General features: G+C 39.5%; 2 protein-coding genes across 4 annotated transcripts in view; one reads left to right on the forward strand and one right to left on the reverse strand.

The window, feature by feature from the left end:
• Window positions 1-3669, reverse strand: part of Inos (Inositol-3-phosphate synthase) — a 5210-nt gene extending 1541 nt beyond the window's left edge. Inside the window, 6 exon segments of the mRNA XM_018030187.2 lie at window positions 1-59; window positions 123-365; window positions 436-690; window positions 765-1032; window positions 1141-1313; window positions 2295-3669. The exon segment at window positions 1-59 is cut by the window's left edge and continues 23 nt beyond it. Of these exon segments, the coding sequence (XP_017885676.1) occupies window positions 1-59; window positions 123-365; window positions 436-690; window positions 765-1032; window positions 1141-1313; window positions 2295-2408 (1112 nt within the window). The 5' untranslated portion in view covers window positions 2409-3669.
• Window positions 3670-5296: 1627 nt separating this feature from the next.
• Window positions 5297-13577, forward strand: Pka-R2 (cAMP-dependent protein kinase type II regulatory subunit). 3 transcript variants are annotated; one of them, XM_026816458.1, is made up of 9 exons: window positions 5297-6115; window positions 6222-6475; window positions 6846-6937; window positions 10140-10223; window positions 10773-10879; window positions 10976-11234; window positions 11997-12155; window positions 12326-12428; window positions 12596-13577. In XM_026816458.1, the coding sequence occupies exons 2-9, from the start codon at window positions 6259-6261 to the stop codon at window positions 12724-12726; spliced, it is 1152 nt and encodes a 383-aa protein (XP_026672259.1). In that variant the 5' UTR covers window positions 5297-6115; window positions 6222-6258; the 3' UTR covers window positions 12727-13577. The 3 variants fall into 3 exon arrangements, with proteins under 3 accessions (XP_026672259.1, XP_017885779.1, XP_017885780.1); XM_018030290.2 differs by having other exon boundaries at window positions 5298-6475; XM_018030291.2 differs by lacking the exons at window positions 5297-6115; window positions 6222-6475 and adding an exon at window positions 6486-6706.
• The last annotated feature ends 475 nt before the right edge of the window (window positions 13578-14052 follow it).

The raw sequence follows: 14052 nt of genomic DNA on the forward strand, positions 1-14052 counted from the left end.
GGTTCATAAAGAATTCTATTTGACTGCACCATATCGTCTACGACGTTGCTTTTTGATATCTAAAACAGTAAAATTTCGTTATGGAATAGAACTAAAAGTTACTACTCTTTAATCAACCTTACCTCTTTCGATCGGAATTGTTGAGGAGCAGACAAATTGTATCCATCATTATTTCCAAGGTGATTGTAGCTGACGATCGATACTGGTTTGATACCCGCAGACACTAAGAAGTCCACGAGCACTGATTTCAATTTCGTTTGTCCAGATTTAAAGTCATCACCGCCGATGAACGTTTTGTATTTCTCTGCTAACTCAATTGCCCCTGGTACGAACGTATTTTGAGGGGAACCATTTAGATATGTACACTAGAACGACCAAACATTGTAACGTTCGTAAAAATGCTGTTTGAGAAAGCGAAAATTGAATTCTGCTTACTCCTTCCAAAGCTGCTGCAACAGCGAACATTGTACTCGGGCTAACTTCCGAGTGACCATTTTTGATAGCGTTCAACAAATTTTCCGCCGTATCGTTCACGCCCGGAATTATTTCTGCGAATCGTTCTGTATTGGCAGTCCACAATATAATCACTTGATCCAAATTCTTCGAAGCCTTAAATTCAGCAATGTCTTTTCTAATCTGTTCCAATTGCTCGAATTTCGAACCAAGAATAAGATTATTGGCTCTATTCTCCTACATGTACAGAAATGTATATAATTTCGGATAAAACAGGGTACTAGAAAGAATGTAATACAACGAGTATTTACTTGATTAGCAGCAATGAAGTCAGGACAGTATATGCTCTTCCTTGGCTTCATATGAACCATGTGTTCTATTAATTGTTTCTGTAAATTAATGTCCAGCACTTTTGCACGTTGCATAGCATCAGCTAGGTTCAGGTTCGAAATGTCCCATCCATCGATAACGATGTCATTTGGATCGACCATTGGAAGCATCCAAGACATTGGAACGTACACATCTTCTTTATCTTTATTGCCTAATCTGACAGTGGACGCTTGGATCAAGGATCCATACCTAAAATTCAAATGAATAGCTTATGAAGACAAGATGTCCATTCATTTATGAATAGATACGATTTACGTATCTGCTGAATAGAAATATTACTATTATTATCGTAATTACCAATTTGCTTTTTGAGTGCCATTCTTTGTTTCCCATGATAGCTTAAGTTTATTCGCTATTAACGCCGCTGTGATAGTCGACCCATTATTCCCACCCCATCCTACCAACATCAATCCAAGTTTTGGAACTTTCAGCTGAGTTCTAATTAATAATTTCGTCGTTACAGGTGTCACCTATTATTTGTAATAATAACAGACATTTACATTCTGAATACATTCGATTGGAACTGTTTAAAACAAATAATATTACACGTAATAATTGTTAGTATTTGTATCCAAAGTATTTTTTCTGCTAGTACACAGTGGTGTACAATACATATATCGTGGAATAGGTTTTTATTTTAAGACATACGAAAAATTCATTTCCAAAATTAAAATTCATATCGTTAGGAGCAGCTCATTTTTTTTATTCTATTATACTTTACGTCCTTTCCCCTAAAAAAGAATTTTTATATGTATACAAAATCTTAAGGATTTATATCGTTTTATACGATTTTTCTAAAAAAATCCTTCCAACCTTAAACGGATTGCATCAAATTATAGTAATTATCAGCGCCGTTTCCTAATGAACAAAATTTTTTAAGTAAATATAGTTTACAATTCTCTTGTCTACTAAACAACTCTGCATACACGTGTACATATGTACAATTGTTTATACTATATTTGTTATATTGTTATTAATATTGTTATATTATAGTCTCCGACTCATGCGTATAATCGTAAAATGTGAAACGAAGAAAATTCAAACTATCTCTGTAAACGATGTTCCTTAAAAAATCTAATTTCATTTTTAGTAACGAGCAAACGAAGCTTCTTTTCGAATTTCTCTATTTATCAACTACTAAAATACGAGAAAAATGTGAGTATGTCTGAAATAAAATCGTCTCCTTATATACGTCGGATAGTTTTCAAACATTTGATACCATGCAGGAATGAATTTGTGTAATCTAAGCAAAAATTCTTGCAAAGGGAAAGAACAAGTGTGAAGCGACTACCTGTCATATTTTTTTATTTTTTTTTTTCTACTCGAAGGTAAAAAGAGTAATAACATACGGAGTTAGTAGGGTGCCGCTTCGATGTTTAAGTCACAACAAACGTGGGAATCATTTTTCTCTGCAAATAATTGAAAGAAAAAAAAGATTTCGATGCACTTACCAGATATTTATCGTTGACTTCTGTAACGTTCGTTGTGTCATAATCATACTGCGCTTCAATGTAATCTTCCGTGTACTTCACCTTCGGTGACTGAACTGAGATCTTCAAAGCCATTGTCTTATTGAAATCGCACAGTAACGTGTAAAGTTCTAACGTTCCCTCGGGAATGTAAGTATATATATAGAGTTCAAGGATTTATAGATTGATAACTTCAGTCGATCGCAATTGTAAGTAAATTTCAAAATAAATGTGATAACAAGCTTAGTAGCGATGCAATTTCAGTTTCCGTTTGAATCACCGCGAAATAATAAAAACGTGGAGAAATTCGCGAATGATATATGAACACACGGAGGCAAATATCCAAAACGACGTGTTCGTAGCTGAAACGTAAATGTCGGGAGGACACTGAAGCATGCGCTTTAAAAGAAACGCCGCGGCACCCCCCTTCCACCCCTGTTTAACTGGAACCCATTATATTTGGTTATTGCTCAGGACTTTATCAACCTAGCTGACGTAAGCTAAATATTACAGCTTCTTGCCCGTCCTTTTTTCCCTTACTTCCTTTCATTTCACCTCAGTTTCAGCATTAATTCTTATCGAAATAATTATGGAAATAAACCGAATCATTCAAAACACGTGGCGCGTACCACGTGCCTTCTTCCTTCGAGACTTTCTTTTCCTTCTGTTTCAATTAGGAATCTTGTTTAATCTTCACTTAAGTTTACATAGTTATCACGTTTTATCTACATTCCTTCTCCTCTCAGAATTTTTTAACGTTTCTGAAAAGATCCTTGAAACTCTGTTCTAATTGCATTGCTTTTTCTAATTTGTCTGGCATCTGTAATTTGTATAAAATGTATATAAAAAATTCAATAAACATTCTCGTAGTATGATATTTATTGATTGAATAATTGATAAAAGATGATACGCTGTGCAAACGTTTGGATATTCATAAACGTCCAATACACATTTAGAGAACGTTTCAATACGTTTCGTGGTTTAAATCACGATGGTTAACCGGTCTGTGAACCGCTCAATTACATCACGTGTAGCTGGAATGCATAGATTGTTTCAATCAATTGTCACTCTGTCGGACGCATCTGGAACTTTCGTATGTAATGGGAGAATTGAATTACGTTGCCAGGCCGTTCGTAAGACGACCCTCGACGGACGATTATGAACAGTAATCTGTTTACAAAGGCTGATTTTATCCGAATCAACGTTTTATGCGACCCGTTTCGCTTTCATCCGGAGAAATGGGCATTATATTAACTGCGCATACAGATAATCCTGCCTCGAGCACAGTTGTATCCTTAGTCAAATAATTTTAATTATCTGGGCATCCGTTTTTCTTCGATACCGTAAACGTCGGGTATCGAGAAGTATTCCGAATCGATACTTCTGGAATATGATACCGATAACAATCAACTCTCTGCGAATATTATCACTCGGGTTACTCATGGATACCTCGGCAACAGGCTACTATATTTATATTATGAAGATTTTTAAATGCATGTACTTAACTTACTGTATAAATGATTTTTGATAAAGCTAAAATAGATAGAAGCAGAATTATATAAGAATAGAACATTGAAATGTTTATTATAGTACATTATATTACATATACTACGTGCATATTTTCGGCAGATGTTACGAATTTGCAAATGCCAGAATTTATTCGTTTAATAGATTTGACTAACTACGAATACACATCAACGTTAGCAAAACGTTGATGATATCCCGTGTACATCACTGTACATACGAACTACAATAATGGTCTGCGTCTATTGTTATTTTTAATACAGATTTTATATGATACTCTTCACTTTAACCGAAATTTGAAAATCAACTACAAGTTGCAGCTGTGCAAATCTTAAATTTATCGATAGAACTCAATCAATGATTCAGTCCGTTGTTCGCGAAGGGTAATAAGTTGGACTCTGTCCAATAACTTCAATACATATTTAAACTAAATAATTGAAGCGGAATTGGAACCGGTGGGAGCGTAGATCAAATACGCGCCAACACAACAACCATATCCCATATGTATATAACGCGTTAAATTACCAACTGGTCACTTCTGGTTTTACTTATCTTTATGGAATTGATATATTTTTTAAAACGAAAGATTCCGCAACCTTTGATTCATTTGAGTGAGTTAGCCGGTAACTGCGTATGTGTGTTCCTGTAGAATCTCATTTTGTAAATGCATAGGTTAATGAATTTTTATAATCGTCAGATACTAAGTATGGGAGATGCCAAATACACGGGGGCAAAATGGATATGACATTGAAGTAAAAGTAAGTTTGGCTATGATGCAAAGAAATATAATTACCACTCTCGCTCGTTAGATATGTTCATATACTACAAAAATTGTCGTAGCTATATATATATATATATATAGTAATTGAGTTAACATGACGACCTGTATGAGAAGTTCTCGGGCATGCGTAGATCGTTCACTTTTAAGGTATTTAACGTTCAGTATTTTGTTACTAAAGAAAAGATATCGCTAAGAAGAGTATAAATAATGTGCCAAGTAGATACACTTTTCTTCAAATATATATCGGAAAATTGAAGCAATAAACTCTGTCAACAATTAAACTACATTTTTTAGACGTAATAAGATAACAGTCTTATTCTCTTGCGTTGTTTTTAGCTTGCAAAAGTCTTAGAAATCGTGTTAAGAATCGAGTAGGAATAATTATGTCTGTGGTAAATAAATAATTTGTCTATTTTTATATATGAATTCATGAAAATCAGGCTTAGTACAGCTACGTGTGTAAGTGAAGAAAAGTCGAGGTCGAGAGTCTCGACGCGAGAGTGAGCGTGTACGAAGGATACAGGACGTGTGTGTAAAAGTTAGGCAGCTAGCTGCGATATCAAGAGAATAGTTTCGTCATAATAAGTGAAGGATTGGTTTCTAATTATTTTATATTAAATACAGTTATCATTTCGGTATCGTTTAAATTAATGAAGGTTTATTTGATTGCCCGAACACGTGCTCTCGCGGCTACCTGCATCTTTTTCATTGATAGTATATACAAAAGGAAAATGAAATACTGGTCGACTTCATCGTGATCAGTTTTCATTCATTTTATTCATCTAAATTCTAACAGAAATATATAGTAATTTGCCAATGTTACGTGAGTGAAGTCGCAGATTCAACGTGGCGGCCCAAGCGGGAACGCAATACATGTATATTTGATCAATTTGATACATTCGCTGTACCACAGACATAGGAATAATTCGTATGTCTATGTTCGCTACCAATAAGGAGCGGGTCGTGCGCGGTGATACGTTAAACGTCAAAGATTTCATTGGCTCGAGAAATCCTCGGCACGCGTTCGGGCCAGTATATTATTAAAAAATTATTAGACATATCTAAACTTTTATTTCTATCGAAGTTCGGGATTGATGTGCAATCTATGTAGTTGTGAGCATTCAATGATGCTCAATTTGCCTACAGCCCACCAGTTAAATGTTCAGTGCGATTCGATTGCTGTCAATGTTAAGACCCGTGCCGTGAAGTAGGTAGTCGCCATCTTTGCGACCGTGTCGCATCCCTCGATCCCGATCTGGCCCATCATATGTTCCGCGCAACCTTTATGTAGTGATCGAAGAAAAAAAAATCGTCGAACGTTGGTTGCCCGTCGAAAGGATTAAGCTCTCGAACGGATTTGCGCTCGGGGCCCGTGCTGTGAGTGTAGGACAGCGGTGCAGGCGAAAGTGGGTGGAACGCATGGGGTTTACGTTATCCTGGGCCTCGTTACAGTACGCGATAAGGGAGATTTCGGCAATTGACAAGTGACGCAAAGAGAGTTCGTGTTTGACTATCACCGCGGTGACATTAGATTTAGTATCGTTAAGTCGAGTTCCTTTCGGCAGCCCGTTTATTATATACCGGCGTTGATATACCCGTTGTAGTGTGTGCTCCTCTGAAAATCATTTGGCGGAAGAAAAAATGAGCTGTCAACGCAACGCTGGTAAGATCACAGTGCCGGACGAGTTGCGGGACGTACTGTTGGAGTTCACGATCAGTTATCTGTTGGAGCAACCGGTGGACATTATCGACTACGCTGTGAATTTCTTCACGCAACTCCGGGAAAGCCGTAAAACACAGTTGATTCAAGCCCCTGCGCATACCCCCTCTTCAACACCGGAGGAGTCCGTCGACGAAGGTAAGCTAGATATTTTCATTCGAGATGCGACTTCCAATCGCATCGAGTATTCCTAACGAGGTTCTGCGACGTACCTGAGCGCGTGTTTTATATCGTTTCGATTTCGAAATCCGATCCGTGTTCTCCGCGCGCGTACTTAAGCGTTTGAACATTCGCCTGGTGTTTAGTTGCATCGACCAAGGAGTTTGAAAAAAAAACTCATTCACGAAATGTGCACGACGATGGAAACAGGTACGACTTTTCCCGCTCTCTATCATCTGCTTAAAATTAAAAATTTTCTTCATTTCGTTCGTCTTTAAATGAACCGTACCTGCGTCGCAAACAGATGAAACAGTTATTTAAAATATCAAATTTGTTTCACATTTTACAGAGCCACCGGTTGGGAGGTTCGCGACAAGGCGGAAGAGTATTTTCGCGGAAACATACAATCCCGAGGAAGATGAGGAAGACGATGGAATTAAGGTGCGTTTTCTCCTTCCCAATCTCTTCTAATTATCTTCAGCGGTATTTCGTTTCACCGCCCTCTACTCTGTTCCCATGTAAATTTAGTCTTACGTAGGATGGAGTAAATTATCTCGAGAGAAAATTATGTAGGATACATACGGGCTTGGAAACTGGCTGTTAATCACGTTCCAATAGGAATCACTTTACGAAGCAAATGTTTTGAGTCGACACTTGTTTCCCGGTTGTTAAACTGGGACTTAAGCTCGTGCCTTAGAATAACTTAAGACTCTGAATACCGTCTGTTGGGTCGGGATGATCGATTGATATTTCACAGACGATATGATTGGATCGAACGCGATGCGGAGAACGACTCGCTATATAAGTGCCGTTACTCTGAGTTAGATCCAGTCGAAGGGACCAAAAAGTAAACCCTTTATTCCGGTAGATTGGAACGCGACGAGGATAGGGTTAACGTGTGATTCACGTAGACGGAGGTACATATACACCGACACGTGCGTCGTGTATATAAAATCTAAATATGGATGTTTTATGGCTTGTTCGAATAACAACACGGGCCCTCCGATCGGCTTCGGAAGACGCGGCCCGGCGAGACCGTCCGGAAAGCGTTTCGCCGATCTAAGCACGCGTTCTATGTGCAACGCGCGCGCGAGACGCACAATTTATAGAAAGCTACCGTGTCTTTATTTTTTCTTTTTATCGAGACACCCAGCGTATTCAGGCTGCGCGGGTGACGAAACGGGATGATTTACTTTGCTCGGCGATGCGAGCGATGTACCTTTGTGACGTCAGAGCGCGTGTTCGATAACCCGCTACCGACGTGACTTACATATGCACGATGTACGTGTACGTACACGTACAGGTGAGCGTGTTCGTGAATGAGAAAGAGGGAGAGAGAGAGAGAGAGAGAGTACGGAACGCACCAGTAAACTTTCGCCGGGACCGTAATGGTGGAAAGCATTTCAAAAGGCGCTGTTGATCTTAATTATCGGCTAACTTGAACTGTTAAAACCCGAGTGGAAGAGCTTTTTGTAATATTTCTATATAGCGATTAAATCGAATTATCTATTTATCTCGTCGCGAGAGAATGAAAAAATTGTTTCATAGGGTGAATAAGACCTGGAGGTTCTCCGTGAATCGCTTATATTGGATCCGATCAAGGCTATCGATATTTTCTCAGGCGTGACCACGTGTCTTTTTTTATATAGATGCATATGTGTTTTATTGTTGAGCCTATTTGATTAAAGCAAGGCGAATCGATCGGCTCTCGTGTGAGGAGAGCTGATACGATATGCTCGAAGTAATTGGAGGGGTCATCTTTTCGAAATCGCTTGATCGTCTAGTAAACTGTTCCAGGTTTTACAAGTTTTTACGTCACTCGTGAATCACGCTACACAATTGCATGCACGTGTGCCCGGCGAATCTTTTTCTAAACGTTCCAGAAATATCATCTGTTAGCGTGTCACACACACGTCATTCATTTTCAATCACTGTCAAATCTGTCCTAATGCCACCTACCAAAAATTGGCAGTCAAACTTTCCGGGCACTCAATATCTTTTATGTATTCCTCCTCCTGCTTAAGCTGCAGTTTAAAATGTGATCAAACGCGAAATTTAAATAGATCCACTTTTCTCTCTCAAGGGTCTGGCATGATTATATCTACTTATAGCTCTCTTATTGCTGAACTTGCTAAAATTCCGGTGTCAGTTCCGTCAGAATGGTCACGCACATACAGTTTGTAACGCGAGAGTCTGGACGTGATATCTCCGAAAGTTGATACCTAATAAATAGGAGATTGTGATAATCTGAACGGTCATACAGTCTTCCGCAATTCGTACATAGAGGGAAATACAGCTTAGTGACCTTGATCATTCTAAAACAGAATGATTCCCAAGTATCCTGCCCAATAGACCATCTAACTTTAACATCAAAGTAGATAATTAGGTGCACTCCGTTTCTGGTGCACTGGTCAGCGTCATATGACGTTGAATGTATTATACATCCCTCCTAAACGTAGCTACAACGAAGCCTCCTAATGAAAATGAAGTCGTTTGATCCGATATTAAAAAAGTTATTCTATTTTGAAGTCTGTCTGAATATTAATGGGAGTCACTGCAGGTAAACTACTCTGTGTATGTATATTTGTTAAATGATCAACGATCCTACAGCAAAATCACTATTTTCACAGAAATTTGCAATATCTTCCGTCGCCGCTTTCAACAAAATAAATTAGATGATGCCACCTCCGCCACGTCAACGTTCCCAATTTCCTATTTCGCTTTGTACAAAAGTTTTCGCCGTTATTGCAAAACTGGATTATACCGCGGGAGTAACATATCAATGAGAATGTTAATTAAGCCTGTTTGAAACGTCATTAGGCATTATCGCGAGATTAGGATGCAGATGAGCCGATGTTCAGGTTCCCGCGAAACGCGAGTTCTCTAGGTCAGTCAGAAATGTCGAACCTTCTATTGGCAACAGATGTTAGATCTGGTCCAAAGATTGTAACGCGATATCGGTTACGGACCAACGACTTAAAAAACTATGACGGAAACACACTGGTAGATCAGCTGTCCTCAGAACTGGTCGGAGTCGACGAACATGAAACGAAGTCGATATACAGGGACCCTCATTGAACGTAGATTTGTCTATCCCCGCGTTGGGATACGAAAAAGACATCTTCTCTCTTTGCGATTCCACGACGGGTTCTGGAATGAATAGGTGAATGGATTGATTATTATGTATGCGAGAGCTCCTCGGGTACTTGATAAATATTTTTCAACGCTACCGGTATTGACCGTTGGTAAACCAAACGTAAGATCGCAAAGGAGTTCGATTTTTCTTCCTTTTTTTTTAAACTTACCGTGGTGTGTAATCTACCCACGCGTATCTAATGGGAAACCCTTTCTTTTTATAACGGGCATGGTATATTATTCAAGCCTGACATTATCGATCGGTCACGCTGCAATTAATTTATAATATCGATGCGTGTCGTGCAATGATCGTAATTCCTTAACCGTTAACAAAATACGGGGCAGGTAACGCACGAATGTTCAATAAATTCTATACGTACACCTTGTTCAATAATGATAGCTTAACCTATAAAACGTATAAAATTAAAAGAATTCCATAAGCCTAGTCAAAATGTGTTGACGAACAAAGCATTGAAAAAAAAAAATTTGTCACTAATTGGTTTTGCAGATGGTCCATCCGAAGAGCGACGAGCAGAGGCAGAGGCTCGGCGACAGCGTGAAGCATATTTTTATGTTTCGGGCTCTGGACGAGGTAAGTTAAACATAGTACCACGTACATTCTCTGGGCGGTGAGCGTAATTGAAACGGGAATACGGAGCGACCGAGACGGCGAGGGTTCGCGCCAACTCCGTTCGTGGAAATGCCAATGAGTATATACATGCAGTCCGCTCAACCGGGAATTAGACTCTCAGGGATGAATTACTTTAGAGAGAGAAAAAAGAGCCAAGTGGTTTCACCGGAGCGCGCACAAGTACACGATGATTAAGTGAAATCGTGTCGCCCGCGTCTCCTCTTTCTCGTACTTTTAATTTTACTTTACGTATACTTCATTAGTAATCGCCTGGGGTGCGATCGGTAGATCAACTGGGACGCCACAAGTATGCCGCATATACCATTTTCGTTCCATCTACATCCACGCGACTTGAAATTTCACGGCAATTATATCGTCGCCGTTCTCCAACGTCAGGAAACATTGTTCCTCCGGTTCTGGTCATGAAATATTCACGACACGCGTGTTATTGTCGTGCACATGCACGTACGCACGCACGCGTGCACACACAGACACATGGATTTGTTGCAGGAACAAATGGCTGACGTGCTGGACGCGATGTTCGAGAAGAGCGTGCAACCCGGGGAATTTATTATCCGACAACGTGATGACGGTGACAATTTCTACGTCATCGAGAAGTAAGATTCCTTTTCAGCCGGTTTTATCGCTAAACTTCGGAGAATAACCGAATTCGATCACGGAGCACATGTATACATTTTCCCATGTCCTTTCAGAGGAAAGTTCGAAGTGTACGTGAAGGATCAATCAGGCGTGGAGTCCTTGATACACACGTACGATAATCGCGGTTTCTTTGGCGAGCTCGCGTTACTCTACAATATGCCCAGAGCGGCCAGTGTCAAGGCCATCACGAACGGAACGCTGTGGGCCATGGACAGGCAAACTTTCCGGCGTATTCTGCTCAAGTCCGCCTACAAGAAACGTAAGATGTACGAGGACCTTATCGACAAGGTCCCGATGCTGAAACATCTCGAAGTAAGTCTTATGGGAGAGTGCCGTAGGCTGCGGTTTAAGCTAAACTTTAAAACTCTTGATTCTCTCTGATAAGAACGTAGAATCGAACGGTGTAAACCCATATTTTTAATCAATTTCGTGGGTAGCATTGACATTCGTTATCGCTTCGCTACCGGAGTCTACACTTTTGAGGCTTCTGCTATCTCGCGAATAATGGGTTTTCATTAACTAGGATTCTTGATACGATCCGTATCTGCGCTGGATGGCCGCCAAATTAAAATCTTCTAAACTAATTGTGTACAGTCTGAACAAGTCTCATGTGTATTTTTTAAAACTTGCATTTTCGTCGTCTTTTTGATGACTACTGTGTATAAATTCTCGTTGAAGGAAACGGTTAGTCGATATTTCCGAACACACCGTTTGATTGATAGTAACAGCTGATCGCTCGCAATCTCATCTCCGATGTATTATTGAATTTGGATGGAATGCAAACCGTACCGATTGCCAAGAAATGTTTGGCTATAGCTAATTGCATTTATTTTGTAGCTCATTATTTCGTAACGAGCTAATTCACAGTAACCCTCATTCTAATTTTCATTTCTAACATCAAAAGACAAAATATGTTGTTTGGCCGGATATCAATTATTCTTCGTTCTGAACCGTGTCCAAATATTAATGAGGATCAATTTCGGTGATTAAAGATGCGGAACGATAGGCTCGGTAGAAATTAATCTTAATGCCCCAATTCGATTAATAGTAATTCCTGAAATTCGTCATGTTCAGCCATATGAACGGATGAATCTGGCGGATGCGCTGGCACCAAAGCAGTACGCGGACGGTGAGCAAATCATCAGGCAGGGCGACTCGGCTGACGGAATGTACTTCGTCGAGGACGGCGTGATCAAGATCACTAGAATCGGAGACCAGGGTCGCGAGATCGAGGTACCACTTGACTTATTGCTTTTCATTTTCCGACGTGAAGCATAATATAATTGCCGACCCAGATAGTGCGGTACGGTGTGCGAGACCAAATATAGCTGTCCAGGAAACTAGTGCACTAATTAGATCGTCAATTGTACAGATGTCATTTGGTACTCTGTTTAATGCTGCAGATTAATAGAGTTCCCGCCGGTGGGTACATAGGCGAGTTGGCGCTGGTGACACATAAACCTCGTGCTGCTTCGGCCTACGCCGTGGGCGATGTAAAGCTGGCCTGTAAGTTTCTCTCCATTAACAAACACGTTTCTATTAAGCCAGCTTTGTTCATTGGCACTCGTTCATTATTTTGTTGATCTCTATTCGGGTGTGGATCATCGATGTCGAATACTGTACGTCGTCAGTAAATACGTACATCTCTTCTTTTCTGACACGATCTTTTTCAGTCCTGGACGTTGAAGCTTTCGAACGCTTGCTCGGGCCTTGTATGGAGCTTATGAAGCGTAACATCGACGATTACGAGGATCAGCTAGTCAAAATTTTTGGTAGCAAGGCTAACATTACCGATATCCGATGAACTGTTCATTGGGAGTGATACGTTGCACTGCTGTACTAAAGACGCGACACTTTCGTACAGTAATGTAAAATTGAGCACAAACTTGTACTACCCACTTTAATGAATCTCATCCGCGTGTTTTCAAATAATCATCTCGAGTCAACTTTCGTAAAATGACTGTTCACTTAGACACCGTCTACCGTTAAGAATCGTCGTTAATAGTTACCAAGTTTGTACCTATGACACACACACACACTGATGGGACAACAAAGTATAAAGCAAGGAACGAAGTGGAGACAACAAAATCTATAATTTTGAGTGGTTCATACTAAAACGAGCTCCTTTAAGACTGTGTCGGATCAACAACAAATATTACCCTATCTTGTCGTGTGTGCTCGCAAATTATCGGAAGATCGAAGTTCGAAGAATGAAAGTAAGATTTTTCATTTAATCGTACATAAAAAAAAGGAAAAGAAATATGTACTCGGGGTGATGCAACATATCGGCAGACAGACACAATTCTCAGATTGGTGTAACTTTTATGCTGTTCTTTTTCTTTACACTCGACACTTTGAGATATATATTTCACTTTTAATTGATAATTTCAAAGATCAATAAATTCAATTATTTCGTACATGTCGGTGATCGTTTCCGATTCATTGAAGGGGATTCTCAAGGTATCTGCGGTATGCTTCTTCGTGAAATAGAAGAAAATATTTCGTCAATTTTCAGTTACGACGGCGCGTTTAATCTAAGATTCGCCTTTAGGCACATTCGATGAAATTCCGCATTGTCAATGTGTTTCTCCAATTATAACAATTAAGACAGTGGTAGGATCGTAGTTTAAACGCTACGATGGAAGGGATAGAGCACAACAGGCAAGTTAGAGCAATTACACTAGTACCTATACAACTTCTAAGACAGCAATTATTTTCTATAAAAACGAGTGGCATTTAATTTCGTCTGGGGGAAGGGGTGGTACAGGAACGGTAAAGGGAATAACGTTTCACTCTTTGAGATATTTCATTTAACAATGCCTGTATAGAAGACATATCCTTATACAAACGAGGACGGTTTTCCTAATTCCCATGTTCCTAATTTTATGGTTTGCTCTTTGCATTAACGAGAGAAAGTATTACGAGATATATATATACATAATTCGCGTAGCGCACAATGTGTCGTTTATTTCATTGTTTATTATATACACATGTGTATATAGGTATATATGTACGGACAACAAAGAGAATGCGTTTTAATCATTATTTAATATTCTAGCCTACATTATTTACATTTGTTATCGGTCGCGAACACGTTTGTTACGAACTTCGAATAGAACAACTACTTCTA

This window comes from Ceratina calcarata, unplaced genomic scaffold, assembly GCF_001652005.2.
Source record: "Ceratina calcarata isolate Rehan_Ccalc_2016 unplaced genomic scaffold, ASM165200v1 scaffold517.2, whole genome shotgun sequence".
NCBI classification, from domain to species: domain Eukaryota; kingdom Metazoa; phylum Arthropoda; class Insecta; order Hymenoptera; family Apidae; genus Ceratina; species Ceratina calcarata.